This window comes from Rhagoletis zephyria, unplaced genomic scaffold (genome assembly GCF_001687245.7).
Source record: "Rhagoletis zephyria isolate East Lansing unplaced genomic scaffold, Rhagoletis_zephyria_1.1 Rzeph_scaffold_05112, whole genome shotgun sequence".
NCBI lineage: Eukaryota > Metazoa > Arthropoda > Insecta > Diptera > Tephritidae > Rhagoletis > Rhagoletis zephyria.
Genome location: NW_016162195.1, coordinates 1 through 15,250, shown reverse-complemented (window position 1 = coordinate 15,250; position 15,250 = coordinate 1). Strand labels below are relative to the sequence as shown.

The 15,250-nt window shown below is 37.3% G+C and overlaps 1 protein-coding gene across 1 annotated transcript; it reads right to left on the bottom strand.

Annotated features, from left to right (window-relative positions):
* Window positions 1-13,545: 13,545 nt before the first annotated feature.
* Cpr57A (Cuticular protein 57A) lies at window positions 13,546-14,857 on the bottom strand. The gene is made up of 3 exons (XM_017627217.1): window positions 14,524-14,857; window positions 14,019-14,399; window positions 13,546-13,900 (listed from the first exon to the last, which is right to left on the bottom strand). The coding sequence occupies exons 1-3, from the start codon at window positions 14,542-14,544 to the stop codon at window positions 13,712-13,714; spliced, it is 591 nt and encodes a 196-aa protein (XP_017482706.1). The 5' UTR covers window positions 14,545-14,857; the 3' UTR covers window positions 13,546-13,711.
* Window positions 14,858-15,250: the final 393 nt, after the last annotated feature.

The window sequence follows — 15,250 nt, the reverse complement described above, 5'->3', positions numbered from 1 at the left end:
ATTCCTAGACGGCTTGCCCGATTTCAATGAAATTTTCAGGGGTGATTGGGGTTTGTGTGGAGGGTGCACATAAGAAATTTTATGTGTGTATCTTTGCACGTTTTGCAAAAACAAAAAAAAAAATTAATTTTGTTTGGCTTTACGTGTTTTTTTTCGGATTTCTATCATTCCTAGACGGCTTGCCCGATTTCAATGAAATTTTCAGGGGTGATTGGGGTCTGTGTGGAGGGTGCACATAAAATGAAATTTTCAGAAGTGATTGGGGTCTGTGTGGAGGGTGCACATAAGAGATTTCTATCATTCCTAGACGGCTTGCCCGATTTCAATGAAATTTTCAGGGGTGATTGGGGTCTGTGTAGAGGGTGCACATAAGAAATTTAATGTGTGTATCATTGCACGTTTTGCAATTAATTCTGTTTGGCTTTACGTGTTTTTTTGGATTTTTATTATTGTTTTGCCGCAAGATTGGCAGTCCTGCCTTTTACTAATAAATAAACAGAAACAGCTGGCGAATGTTTACAATTATTAAAAAACATTGACAACAATTTAATTTATAATCTTATAACTGGAGTCTACTATCGCACCCTTTCCTCAAACGTGTATTAATTCAATATTCAAATAACGTATATTTATATAATTTGAAAAAATCTCCCTACTATACAAATATGTACAGCAATATTAACTAACTAGCGAATACCCGGCGTGCTTCGCTGCGCCTTAAAAGTAATTTTGTTTTGTTACTCCCTCCACAACATTTGAAAATATTAGTTAATATTGCTGTACATATTTGTATAGTAGGGAGATTTTTTCAAATTATATAAATCTGTGTTCGTATGGAAAAGTAGCTTATGTCGAAAGGCTGACTTTAATATAAATCGGCATTTGCAGTATACGATTCCGAATGACTCGCTGGCGCTGAGCCGTTGAACTACTTTTAGCAAATAAACGCGCAAGAAATAGTTCCGATACTAGCAAGTCAATATTCTTATTAAGTCTCATCAAAAAATTCCTTGTCGTTTAAAGAATAAAAGGAATGCCGCATTATACTAAAGCCAACCTTTCGACATAAGCTACTTTTCCATATGAACACAGAAATATACGTTATTTGAATATTGAATCAATACACGTTTGAGGAAAGGGTGCGATAGTAGACTCCAGTTATAAGATTATAAATTAAATTTCCAAGAGAAAGTCGGTTCTTTACATATTTTCTAATTACCTTCGAAAATATATTAACTAAAAAAAAAAAATAAACAATGCTTCATAGATCGATTTTTTTTAAATCTAACTTCATAAAGTTCTTTAGAAATATTTTGTAAATGAGGCCATACGAGCTTAGGGGGAGAGTTACAACACAAAAATACATTTAAGGCGCAGCGAAGCACGCCGGGTAATTGCTAGTTGATTCATATATGAGGACAAAAATTTCTTTAAAGAGTCCAAAATGAGCCACATAGGAGGCCAATAAGAGTCCGACATGACTCATATAGAGGCTCATTTGATGTATGAATTTCAGCTCATATAAGTCGACCTTCGGAGGAATGGAAACACCTTCATATCGGACTCCTAAGTGAGCTCATTTTGAGCGTAAAGGCTCGGAAATAGGACTCTTTAAAGACTCATTTATGACTCCAAATGTTTGCTGGGTATGTAAGCTGCCTACATACATGAGAGTTTTCATTAGTAATCATCACATTTGGAAAACGTTGCATCTTGTAATGCAGTGGTCAATAATTGTACAAGTGTTTTATCAAAAGGGATCACTGAATAATACAATTTAATTTTTGTTGGGAAAGAAATTGTAAGTAAATAGGTTCTTTCCCGTACGCAACGCGTGATCACGCGGGTGCCCAAAATAGCCCAGGAATCATTCCCGTACTCAACAAAATGGGTAATAGAGAGCGAAAATTGGAACGTATTGGATCGTAAGTGTCTTCTTCTTCCTGCCCAAAACAGTCCGGGTAAAAACGGATAAAGCGTTAAAGTGCATATCAGCTGTTTTGTGTTTACATGTTGCCTGTTTCTAGTGATGTGCTGAGTTAATACTTTTTAGGCATTGTCCATGCTTTGGCGCCATATACCAACACGGGCATGATAACTAACTTATAGTGTGGTTTTCGTACGTCGAGAGAGGACTTTACTCCTGAATTGCCTACTCAGTCCAAAGTAGCACTTGTTGGAAAGAGTGATTCTGCGTTGGATTTCCATGCTGACATTATTATTGGTGTTAATGCTGAAAATTTAAATTTTTTACTTTTTCGAAATTTTAACTGCCAACAGTGACGTGGGTGCCAAGGCGCGAATATGCAGTTCTGCAGTTCTTATTATCTTCTCCAACATCAGATTAAAGAAATCGCATGAAAGGGGGGCTGTCTGAAACCCCGTTTGGTAGGAAGCGGCTCGGAGAGGTCTTTCCAATTCTGATACTCCAACGCCACCTAGCGGTTGTTTTAATAGTTATTCTGCTATTCGGAAGGTAGACAAATTCAAAAAACAAATATCATAACAGAAAGTCCAGCCGTTCTTGAGTTATAAATGGTGTAACTAACACAACTTTGTTGTTAAATATATAGATACATATTAAACAAACATAAGACAAATATGAAAAATTTTGTTAATTTATTATTTATTTATTTTCCACCACTATATGTATGAAAAATTACCCACAGGCGACGTCTCTAGCCATTGAGGCTCTCACCTTTAAGCTATCGCTGAAGCTTTTTTTCATCCGCCCCCCTTCGCGAAATCCTGGCTACGCCACTGATACCTAAGGCGGTAGATTACTTACAAAAATCCTTATGGAATTTAAAGACAACTACCCTGAAGATAATTTATGTAGGCCTTATAAAGAGAAGCCACCAACAAATTGCTGCATGCCTTCTAGAAGGGCTTTTCTTATTTGCAATTTACGCGAAAATATAAGTTTATAATAGTGCGATTCATAAAAAGTCGCAAAGTGGCATTTTTGGCGAAATGGCAATGTTGCGAACAAAGTTGTATGAACGACTTATCGCAACTCCGGATTACAAATGTAAAATTTTTTTAAAATGCCGCACGTTAGAGAAAAGGAAACGTTTTTGCAGTTATATTTCGAAGCAACCTTAAGTGATATACTTTTTCTTGAAGTATTTGCAGACAATACAAACACATGTGTTTCGCGACTTTGACTTTGCAATGATTTCCAGCTCAAATAGTATGCAAATGTCGCAAGAAAGTTTCAATACTAAAGTAATCAGATGTGTCGCAAGGTGGCAAATTCTGCGACAAATGCGACATTTCCAACAACTTTGCGACATTTCTTGAATCCCACTATTATTTGGCATTGCAGATGAATTTAAATATGCTTTTTAAGCTTCAGTAAAATATATTTGACATCAAGATGGATAATAAAGCAAAGCAAATGACTCTGGAGGTAAATGTCATAAATCCAATAGTCAGCGCATTCGCGCCTCGGCACTCAGGTCATGGTTGACAGCTATAATTTCGAGAAGGTTAAAAATTTTTGGGAACCTGCATTAGCATCGATAATAATGTCAGCGTCGAAATGCACAGCAGAATCACTCTTGCCAACACGTGCTACTTTGGTCTAAGCAGGCAATTCAGAAGTGAATTCCTATTTCGACGTACGAAAACCACACTCTATCAGGCCTATCCTGCTTACTACCGAATATTTTGACACCGGAAAATTTTGTTACCAAAAAATAACACCACTTCTTGTAACCGCAATTCTAAGTACCTTGGTAACAATTTAATCTATTCAGCAATTCAGCTATGAAGTTTTGTATAAATTCTGGCGTTGCATACTTCACAGGGCAATATTTTGTTACCTGCTTATGAGGTGGTAACAAAATTGATCAGTGCACAGAATGCGGAAAGGGTTTAAAAATTAACAGGAACTTTATTTACCGGTAACAAAATTTTTGTTACCAACGCAGAATAGGCCTGTATAAGTCACTTATCATGCCCGTGCTGGTATATGCCACTACCTGACTACGCCCTTGGCCTTTCTATACATAAAAAGATAACGACATGCACAAAAGACTCGTATCTCTTATCTACATACATATGTATTTCTACCGAAAAATGTTATCTTCTCATTGCACTTTCAACACAAACACTAAGAACCGGGCAATAAAAAAGGCAACATTGTTTGTATAAACGAAAACGCCTTTAGATACGTAAGTATGCTATCGCACTGCAAACTTTCACGAATTTATTTGAAAAGCTATTTTAAAAGTGGTTTAAAAGATATTAACGTTATCAAATTCGATGAGTGAATGATTTAGCTGTTTGTAGTCATAAAATAGCATGTTATTCGTATTTGCCACTGCAACCGCTCGTCGGTTTGGACAGAGACTTACATAAGTATGTATGTTAGATATGTTTCTGGATTTTAAATGGTGCAGGTCAGTGTTGCCAGAAAGTTCCCAGAGGAAAGGTTAAAAGGGCAAAAAATAAAGCTAAAAAAAGTTAAATCAAAATCTGAGTTATGGCTAAAATAAGTATATTAACAAATCAATATTTTTTGCTCCTTATTATAACTCCATAGTAATTTCAATAAAAAAAATTATATATTTTTGTAAGGAACAACTTATTTTGATCGTAACCATTTTTGTAAATATTGAAGGCAAGTGAAGTGAATTTGAAAACTGTGTTTCTTTTCCTAAATTAAAAAAAAAACAAATTTATATGGTGTTTTTTAATATCAACTAAAACTACTTAACTCATAGATAGTACTAAATGCGTTAAAAGTCCGTTTTTCTATAGGTAGGCGGTGTAGCCGAGTGGTTTGAGGTGAGCGCTATCACTTCACGATTCAATCCCTGGTCAAAACAACATCCGAAAATAAGCAGTCGCCCCTCGACGGACGATGGCGAAACTCCGAGTGATTTTTGCCTTAACAACTTTAACAAAACTTCTCACACAATCCATTTGCCGTTCGGAAGCGACTAAAAATTGTAGGCCGCTCTATTTGTTTAACAACATAGCGACGCACATGACAAATTGGAGAAGAATCTCGGCAAAACACTTAGCAAAAGTGTAGTTAAGCGCCAAATATAGATATTAACCGGATATTCTAAGTATATCTCTATTAATCTCCCTAAGCCTTCTCATCTTTGCTCGTCACGTTTACTTTTTTGCGCAATATACATACATTCATGTACATAAAGATAAGATTTGCAGATAATGATTTGGCACTTTTTGGGAAGAGATATATTCGCTTTATCTGCACGCTGACATTACTTCTGGTATTTTTGCTGGATCCCAAGTTTGTATATAAAGCCCTTCACATCAAACTTTTACCTGCAGCTCTCAAGAAAACGGTCAAGAAATAAATTGCCATTATTTCGTGTGTGCCCACTCACTCTTTCCTCAAGAAAGAATGGAACGGGCATATATTTCTGTTGCAAACATGGGTTGCATTGTGCTCCCAGCGTTGCCCGGAAGTAAAAATCATTTTGCAGGTCTAGGCTGACGATGTCATCAAACTGCTATTTCTCAAGCCATACTGATACGACCGAATCTCTTCGTTAACCGGAGTTCCTTTATGCATACATTTGTCTATATCTATCTCGATTCGTTTTGCCTGTTACAAACAACCGTTATGTTAAAGAAGTTATAATACCCTTGTGCACAAGTGCGCTGGGATATAAAACGTAAAACATGAAAACTTAACATGGAAAATGTTACTCGAAATGGCGTACTCCTACTGCATAGATTTCAGTCAAATTTTCAGAGGTTATACATTGCATATATGGTCCTATTATAGGCTACTAGAAAAGTCGCTAGGTGGCGCTGGGGTCGAGTTATTTATAAAAGTCGTAATTATGAACCGATTTCATTCAAATTCCATGATGAGAAATACGTATGCGCAAAATACAGCCGCTAGGTGACACTGGAGTCGAGTTATTTATAAAAATCATATTTACGAACCAATTTCTTTTAAATTCAAAATGTCTCTATCAGCATGATGGAAAATACGTTTACCAAAAATTGAACCGCTAGCTGGCGCGGAAGTCGAGTTATTTATAAAAGTAAAGAAAAAGCTATCTGCATGATAAAAAAAGCGCTTGCGAAAACGGTCCCGATAAAAGCCCTATTTATGAACCGATCTTGTTAATGCAAATTCGAAACCTTTATTAATTCCATGACAATTTATTTTTATTTTTTTCATTGGAAACATATATGTACATACAAAACATAAAATTATAGCCGTTTTCGTATTTCGGACTAAACTCAAAAACACGTCAAATTCTTGGAGGTTAAATCTTGCATGTATGGTCCTATTATAGCCTACTAGACAACACGGTGGTAGCGCTGGAGTAGAGTTACTTATACAAGTCATATTTATTAACCGATTTCGTTCAAATTCACAAAGTAAGCTACCTGCATAATGAAAAAATCGTTTCCTAGAAATGACCAGCTATAGTTTATAAAATCTGATTGAAATTCATAATGCGTATTCATTTCATGACAGATAGTGGTTTTGCAGAAGAGGGACCTACTGGATTGCGCTGCAGCCGAAATATATAGAAACCCACACGGGGTTTGGTCTGCTTTGGTCCTATATTCATCTTAGATGAATTTACTTTTCATTTGGCTAAATGGAGGATTCGTTTAAGTATGCATGTAAAGACCGCAACATTGTGTAAACGCACCTTTGCCTGAAGACCTCATACACCTCAAATGCGATCTTGTACCTACGTCCGATTGACAAAACTGCTCAGGGCTCAGGGCTGCTGAAGAATATTACGCACGCTTGGCAGAGATATCACAGGCGGAAATAAGACCATCGGTAAAACTCATGACATCGAAAGGGATTAGTATTGCATATGGTATCACAATGCTACTATTCTTGGCCTATGTGTGAGGAGGATTCTGCTCTTTATTCGTTTGAATTTAAACTAAAAATGTTTACTTTACAGACCGCTTTTGCTTTTAAACGCTATTTTTGTATTGGCCAACGCAAAAGATCTTATTAGGCGCCGCGAAGCAAGCGGGCATTGGCTAGTACTAATATGTATGTATTTTGTACCCGTACTGTAATATTTTATTTATTTTGTCAATTTAATTGAGATAAACTTGCAAACAGGTGGCAACCCTCTTCGACTGTAAGCCTTCTTAAAACTCTCTAGTTTGACACCTGCATTGCAATATTTCCCTGATTTTATCAATTTACTTGAGTTAAAATTTTACATTTTACATTCGTGACTGAACAATTCCTTTGAGTAATTGAAAAACCTAAAGAACTCTTGCAATTGCCGGTAATGGAATTGGAAGAAACTATATGACATTTTCAATTCCTTTCAAAGGAATTGGGGGGAAAATATTACATTACTAGCAGGTACTTTATTCCAATTACAATATGAAATTCCTTGTAATCTCAATAACAATATTAAAATGAAATATTAATAAGCCACAATAACATTGACAAAAAATGTTTCAATTGATTTCAATTTAGGTACATAGGTAGTATATATTCAGAACACGTGCAGCTTCGATTTGGTTTGTCCATAGGGAAAAGGGTGTTAGCTAAGTGAGGTTAAGGGATAATGGGAAGAGATGCTTCGATTCGTGGGGTGTCTCTCCACATGCCGGGCACTCGTTTGGCACATCTACACCTAATATACTCAGGTACGGGTTTAACCTGCCGCAGTAAGTAGAGCGAAGTTGGACTCTTCTGGTTCTAGTCTCCCGAGGCAGACGAAGCTCTCTCTGTCTCGTCCACGTCGGGTGGTTGTGTTCCCAAAACGGCATTCACAGGTCGAAAGTCAGTGTAGGTCAATACTGACTCCCTTTGGACTTCGTCCGTCAGTTCGTATAGATACCTTCTTACGTGCCTTGGCGAGAGCTCCGCCCCAAACAGGTGTCTGTTCGGATTCACAAAATGGTAGACCCTACTAGGAATTTCTTCCAGAGCATTGCGTTATGCTCCCTGCATTTCAGCCTCATCATGTAGGTGGTGTTATGGCGACATCAGGGGTATCTGGTCGTTGTCCGGAGTGCCGTGTTTTGGCAGGTATGTAGCTTACTCCTCTGCGACCTACTAGTTCCCGGCGACCACGCAGGCCCTGCGTAGTTTAGAACCGGCCGGCCAAGAGGCAATCGAGACTACCTCTGACGGTTGAGGGAGGTTTGAAATATAATAATAGCTTCGCAAGTTTTCCTTAACTGTTATTCCGAATATGAAGCAGAGAATACACGTTCCAATTGCTTCACCAAAGTCGATGTAATGCGACGTATATGTACACGGCCCAACTGTTCGAGTGGTAGAGGATAAATGTTCAGTACAGACGTTTCAATGCGATGTTAAGCTCACTGAGTAACACTTCGGGTTTAAGGCGCATTAGCATGTGAAGACCTTGAGCAAAATGCAAGGAAATACATACAATAAAGGCAATGGGAGTTCATGAAAAGAAAATCGTGGAAAACCTAAACTATTCCAGAAAATTTGAATGCCATCTTCGCATCTAGTCTGGAGAAAAGTAGATGTCAAATACAAAAATTATTCTAGTTCGCGGTATCTAGATATTAGAAAATCTTTCATATTTTAAATACCCTTAGGAATTTGTTTTAGTAAAATTTAATCTATATCATTTTGTTCCTACACTCACACTTCCAATTGTATATGGAATTCTACCAGGTGTAGTAGTATGGAAACATTTTTGAAGCTATAGTAGTTAAATATTTGGCTCATAATTTTTGTACATAGTACATTTCCACCACACTGAAATCTTTGGAAAAACTTCTATTCCTGGGAAGTACCTACAACAAAAGAAGACTTTTTCTCAGAAATATTTTATGAAAACTTTTTTTTTTGTAATCTTTTCCAATTAATTGTCCGTGTTAAATATTGTTCATCATTAAACATATAGTATGGATTTTAGGATTCCCAGAAATAATTAATATAAGACATAAAAAAACGAAATTTAAGCTATCTTCATAGCCAAAAGTATCTATATGAGTAGGTATCGATATCTTAGATCCGATATTTTTCAGGTATCGATATATTCTTTCAATACTACTCCCAAAAAAAAAGTATCGATACCTGCATGGTATCGTTTCATTCCTAAGTATTGCAGTTGATTGAATCCACGTTACGGAATATCCTGGCGCACCAAGCAGATTGTCGGAGGAACCAGGAGTTTCTGGCGGCGGCGTATGGGTGGGTATTCTTTTTTTTAAGAGGAAGCATCGAAAGCCTAACCCCGTCAGTGTGTACCGTTCACCTCATGGTACCACCGTCAAGTATTTCGCCGGAGGGGTGTGTTGAGCACGAAGCTCTACGTTGGTTGCAGTCCATTGCATCAACTTGAAGCCGTCATTTGTCTTTGAAAAAGCCCCGGCCATGTCGGGTCCATGCGCCCCACTCCATGTCACGTATTCGTAATGCATTTTACTTATCGTGTAATCTACTATGTTTTCAGGTGTGGGATCTTCTCCAAACACGGAACGAATGTGGTTTCTAATCAGATCGAATCTCGGGCAGTGGAACAAAGCGTGTTTTACATCTTCGACAATGCGATCTGAAGCAGCCGTGGCCGGTGATCATCTAAGTTAAATGGAGGTTTACTTCGCCGTGCGAGCATGAGATTCAGTTTTCGATATTTGGGATCAGTCGTTGTGTCCAGAGTACGTTCGAGGAGGCCACGTTTCTATCGTGTCTTTACGGGCTAATGTTTTCCTAGCAATTGCAATGATTATTCTTTTGCCAGAAGCTCTATTGCGTGTAATCCAGACAGTACAGTGTAAGTGGGGGTGTGGTTACGTCTGTGTTCTGTTGGGGTGTGGTCGTGTTTGTGTTGGGTTTCTCACACCAGAGTCTGCCGTGGATGCAGCTCTGTTTGACCTGACTTAGGTAGAGTTGTGCTGTAGTCATCTCTGGCATCTAGTGGTCCGGTCTGTGGCAGTATTTCTGTGGATAATGAGTAATAATAGTGCAAAATTTCATGGTCCAGCCTTTATAAATGGAGGAGTTATAACAAAAATCTAATATCTGAACAATCAGTTGTATGGGAGCTTTATGTTTTAGTGGTCTGATTTTGCCGGTTCCGACAAATGAGTCATTCGTTATAAAGATACGCCACTTTACCAAATTTTAGAGGATATCTCGAAAACTTAGGAACTAGATTGCGTTAAAACAGTCAGATAGACAGAAAGACGGACACGGTTAAATCGGATCAGCTCGACGTTCGGATCATTTAAGTGTACATATTCATTGGTATATCTCTTCTTTTGCTGGTAATTACAAAGTTCAGACCAAAGTTATAATGCCATTTCATCTTCATGAAAGGTAGAAACATTTCAGGCATATTTAAATCGGTTCAAATCGTACGTGCGACAAAAATAAGAAGTAAAACTGTTCGTACTTTTACAAGACAATATTAATATTTGTTGATACATTTTGCCGGCCCCTTGTCATGGGTCTCGATATCTCGCGTCCATCTCTAATGCATAGTTTGTATTTGTTTTTCAATAAAAGCAAACCATTCTTATTGGGGATAAACAAGCCCGTCGGGAGAGAGGGGGAAAAGGGGTGAATCCCCCGGGTCCGGGCTTTGTAAGGGGCCTGAAATATCAGAATCATAACTTGTCATTATTTCTTTACAATGTAATTGCTCCTTCGTTATAGGCTTTTTTTATAAATATACATATGTGTTCCGATTCGTGCTGATTGTTTCTGACTCTGGACATTAGAGAAAATTGTCACATGCTTTTAAGTTAACACAACTGATTTTTCAGTCCGGGGCCCAAATTTTCTCTCGACGGTCTTGGGGATGAAGCTTGAGTTAGTTTGACCATGGGTGGCCAACCATACACGTGGCAGTGGGAATGCGCATATTGGAAAACGTTTTCAGTCTAACCGGAACTAGGAAATGTGCATCACAAATCCACAACAACTAAGGCTGCCGAATCTGCGGCGGAATGTAAAAAAGCTGCTATATCAGAAAGGAATTACAATGCGTTCGTGTGGCCGCAAACTTCTTGGTAAAGGCGGATCTCCATAGCATGCGTTATACGTACGTAAGCGTACGTTTGACAGAAAAATGTAATATACAAATTTTTATGGCTAAAGTCAAAGTACATAGCATCCATTGCTTATGCGTTAAGACGCTGGCCCAATGCAGGCTTGCTTTGCATGCCTTACTTACTTTAATTTGCTTTGATTTACTTCAAATACTCGTTTGGCCAAATGGCGGCTAGGAACGCTGTCAAAGCTACCAGCTGTCTAGCTAAAAAATCAAGGTCTGTTCCCTTACACTAAGAATAACTTTTTTTTCGGATTTATTTTTAAATTAATGCGAATTAATTTTTAGATTTCAAAGGAATGATAATAGTTATACATCTATAAATATATGTACATTTATTAAAAAAAAAAAAACAGTTTTTTCAGAGACGACTGGCCAGTAGTTTGACATTATAAATATCGCTAGCTTTGTGTGAAAAGCTGCTTAGTCCACCTTTTTTGAAACCTCATATTTTGATAAAGGAAGCAAGAGAAATTAAGGTACTTCTTTTTTGTCTCGTTTATGTTCAATGAAAGGCAAATTTTCTAAGTCCAAAAGAGGCCCCGAAAATCCGTTAAGGCTAAAATAATATGAAATCTTTAAAAAAAGATCGAATCCTTCTGATTGGATAGGACTTAGCAATTTTTCAGCCAGAGATATGTTAAATATAAATATGGAAACATAGAATCATTTTTATTAAACTTTGAATTACTTATATTATATATTTTTTTTTAATTACGTCAGCAAACTTTTGTTCATAAAAGTGTGCAGCAGTTTGTTTGAATTCATTAAGAACGGGAACATACCTTTTTGTCAAAAGCCTACGCCAAACGCTTTCAAATAAAACATTTGCCTATTTGAAACTTTGAGGCGCTTAAAGCAAGTGAAGCAAAGCTGCCATTTGGCCAGCCTTCATACGTTTTAGTATATTCCCAATAACTTTTGACAGTTCTTAAAGCGAAGCAAGCAAAGCATGCCTGCATTGGGCCAGTACCTTTAGCGTCAAGTGACAACTATTCTGTGTTTTGTTTACAATTGATTTAAAATTTTTTCAGTTTGTGAAATTTTTTGGATTTATTGAAATAAAAAATGTGAAATATGATGAAAGACAAGTAATTTTTATAAAAAAACCGACTTAAAAATAGAATATATATATATATATATATATTTCATGATCCAATGATCGGATCTAAACCACCTCTGAGACACTAATTTCAGGCAAGCATTTATCTCGTCCGCCAGTGTTAATCGAGAAACTACAGGTAATGTTTGCGTGAAATCTCCTGCGAGCAATATCAATGCATTCCCGAATGGTTGATCGTTTCCACGCGAATCTCGCAACAATCGATCAAGAACCGCAGGAGGTTTTTTGTGTGCCATGGTGCACTCATCCCAAACCATGAGTTTAAATTTTTGTAATTCTTTTTCCATACCGGGAGGGACATCGTGTCGAACCAAAAGTATCGATATAGTACTCATTTTAAATATCGCTGTAAAAATATCGCGTACCCATTAATATCGTGATAAAAAGACTAGATATTCCAAATATCGATACCAAATTCAAAAAATTAAATCTGAATATTGGTCTCATTTTCCAATAAAGAATGAACAATTTTGTACTTTAATAAGTAGTTGCTTATATAGAGGTAAGTGTGTTACTTGACATCACCGAAGGCATGGGTGCGTTAAAAATTAATTTAATTAATCTAATTTAATTTTAAAGTTAATATTGTTACTAAATTAATTTTTAACGCAAATAAAAGATGAATTTCATGTCGAATATATTTTTTATTTTGACTTCAGCGCTACCTAGTTATTCCATTTTATGCAAATCTATGTCGTGCCATGACCTTCCCCTGGAAACGCCCATAAATATGTCTATACTTTGGAACTTATATTTAAAGCAATATGGATATATTTAAAGAGCACAAATGTGTACTATCTTATTTAACTTGGCATGTGGCGGGATTTAAACCCATGCCTTCGGTGATGTCAAGTAACACACTTACCTCTATATAAGCAATCCAGCATTCAACGTGAGGAAATAGCATATACGTCGATAAACACCGTTGTGTAAAAAGACCATCCAACGGAATTTTTGAACGTGGCCTTTCAAAGGTGAAGAATTCCCATGATTCCGACCGATACACCATTTCAATTTAAAAGATTGCAATTCCCAATTCGATTGACATTCGGAATCACAATCAATAATGTCGAACTTTGGAAAACTATGGTTTAGATTTACATGCGGATTGCTTCTCAGATGTTGCGTGTTCCTGTGTTAGCAAACCAGATGTTCTTAATATCTATGCAGAGAATGAAAAAACAGCAAATATTGCGTGCACACAAGTACTTATTACATAACCAAACACATATGAAACGTATGCTTTGTTTCGTTAATAATTTATCATCCATATAACAGGTATATTCCACAGCAAAGGTGGCAGGGTACAGCTAGTGCTAACATAAATAACTGACTAATAATATATATCTCAAGACTCAGCTTATTCTACTGCTTACTAATTCATTAAATGTGTTTGCTGCGAGAAAATAAACATTTATTGATATGCAAATGAAATTCCAGCCATTCTCTGCATATTCACAACGCAACTATTGTGTAACAAAATAACAAAAATAAAACCAGCTAAAAAATTACCTACGGGGGAACTTTTTTGTGGAAAATTAAAATGATACGCAGAAAATTAGTAATGTTGCAGTTGCTCTTCCTCGCCGTGGTACTGGCCATCGTCCTGAGGACTGTTCAATCGTTGGGCCTCAAGTTCGGCGCGCATGCGTGCATGCTCAGCAGCGATGCGTTCATATTCACTAAGATGTTTGTGTGTGGCGTAGGCAACAGCTTCAGTATTCCTTGGTCCGGCAGCGTAAGCTTCCTATGATGAAAATAACGATATTTTATTGTAAATTAGAAGTTGATTTTTTTGTATTGCATCAAAACATGTTAGATAGGCACGAATTAATTAATTGCCAAGTTAGACGTGCAGTACTTACATGTCCGCCGTGACCGCCGTCAGCGGCATGTTCTTGCGCAATGCGATTGTACAACGCAAAATGTTTCCGCTTTGCCTGTTTCACGGCCTCGGTATCCTCCTGTTCGTGGCTGAGTTGCGGATGGAAACCATGCTTGTCGGCTACGTATTGCACAGTGCGCAGCTGGTTTTTAGGATCGACATAGGAGAAGGCACCGCGTACAACGCCAGTGCCGTCAGATACTTCGGTGTGCTGGCGATCGACATGTCCAGGCGCACGTCCAGCTTGGTAGCTGAAGACGTATGGATTCGGTGGTCCCGGCTGCGGGGTTGTTTCGTGGACGCTATGGTGCAGAATGTGCGAGACATCGGCGCATGCGCAAATGAAGAATACAGCTATGACCTTTTGCGAAACGAAATGAATGTGAAATGCAAATTAGTTTGCAGACTTAAATTTACAGTTGGTCAATGCGTTAAATCCACTTTTTCAATGCGTATTTGCTGTTATATTAGTTCAATTGTCTCACCAGTCCAATAAACAATTTCATTTTTACGACCACTTATATTCAAACGCAACAATATTAAACAAAAATTTGCACTGTTGAAATATTCTTTTTGCAGTCTTAAATACAATTTTTTTGTAAGTCTTGCTTGGAGGCTTGAAGTTGTGTACGACAGCAAACGTTTTGCGCTACTAAAAACTCGCCTTAATAAACATACGTTTATGCACAATATCAGCACCGAAAACACTGCAGCAAAACAAAAGTTAAAACAAAAATTAAATAAAACTTTAAATATTAATGAAAACCGGTATTTTGTAGCTTTTCAATCGCAATCATCACCAAAGCCTCAAATCGGCATATGTTTTCGATTTATGTACATATGTATGTATGTATGTATGTCTGATTGTAAACTTTGAAATATTTTTGTATGTACGTATGTGCGTAACATTTGCAGTATGTAACGGGTGATTTTTTTGAGGTTAGGATTTTCATGCATTAGTATTTGACAGATCACGTGGGATTTCAGACATGGTGTCAAAGAGAAAGATGCTCAGTATGCTTTGACATTTCATCATGAATAGACTTACTAACGAGCAACGCTTGCAAATCATTGAATTTTATTACCAAAATCAGTGTTCGGTTCGAAATGTGTTTATCGACAAATTTTGTTCAGCGATGAGGCTCATTTCTGGTTGAATGGCTTCGTAAATAAGCAAAATTGCCGCATTTGGAGTGAAGAGCAACCAGAAGC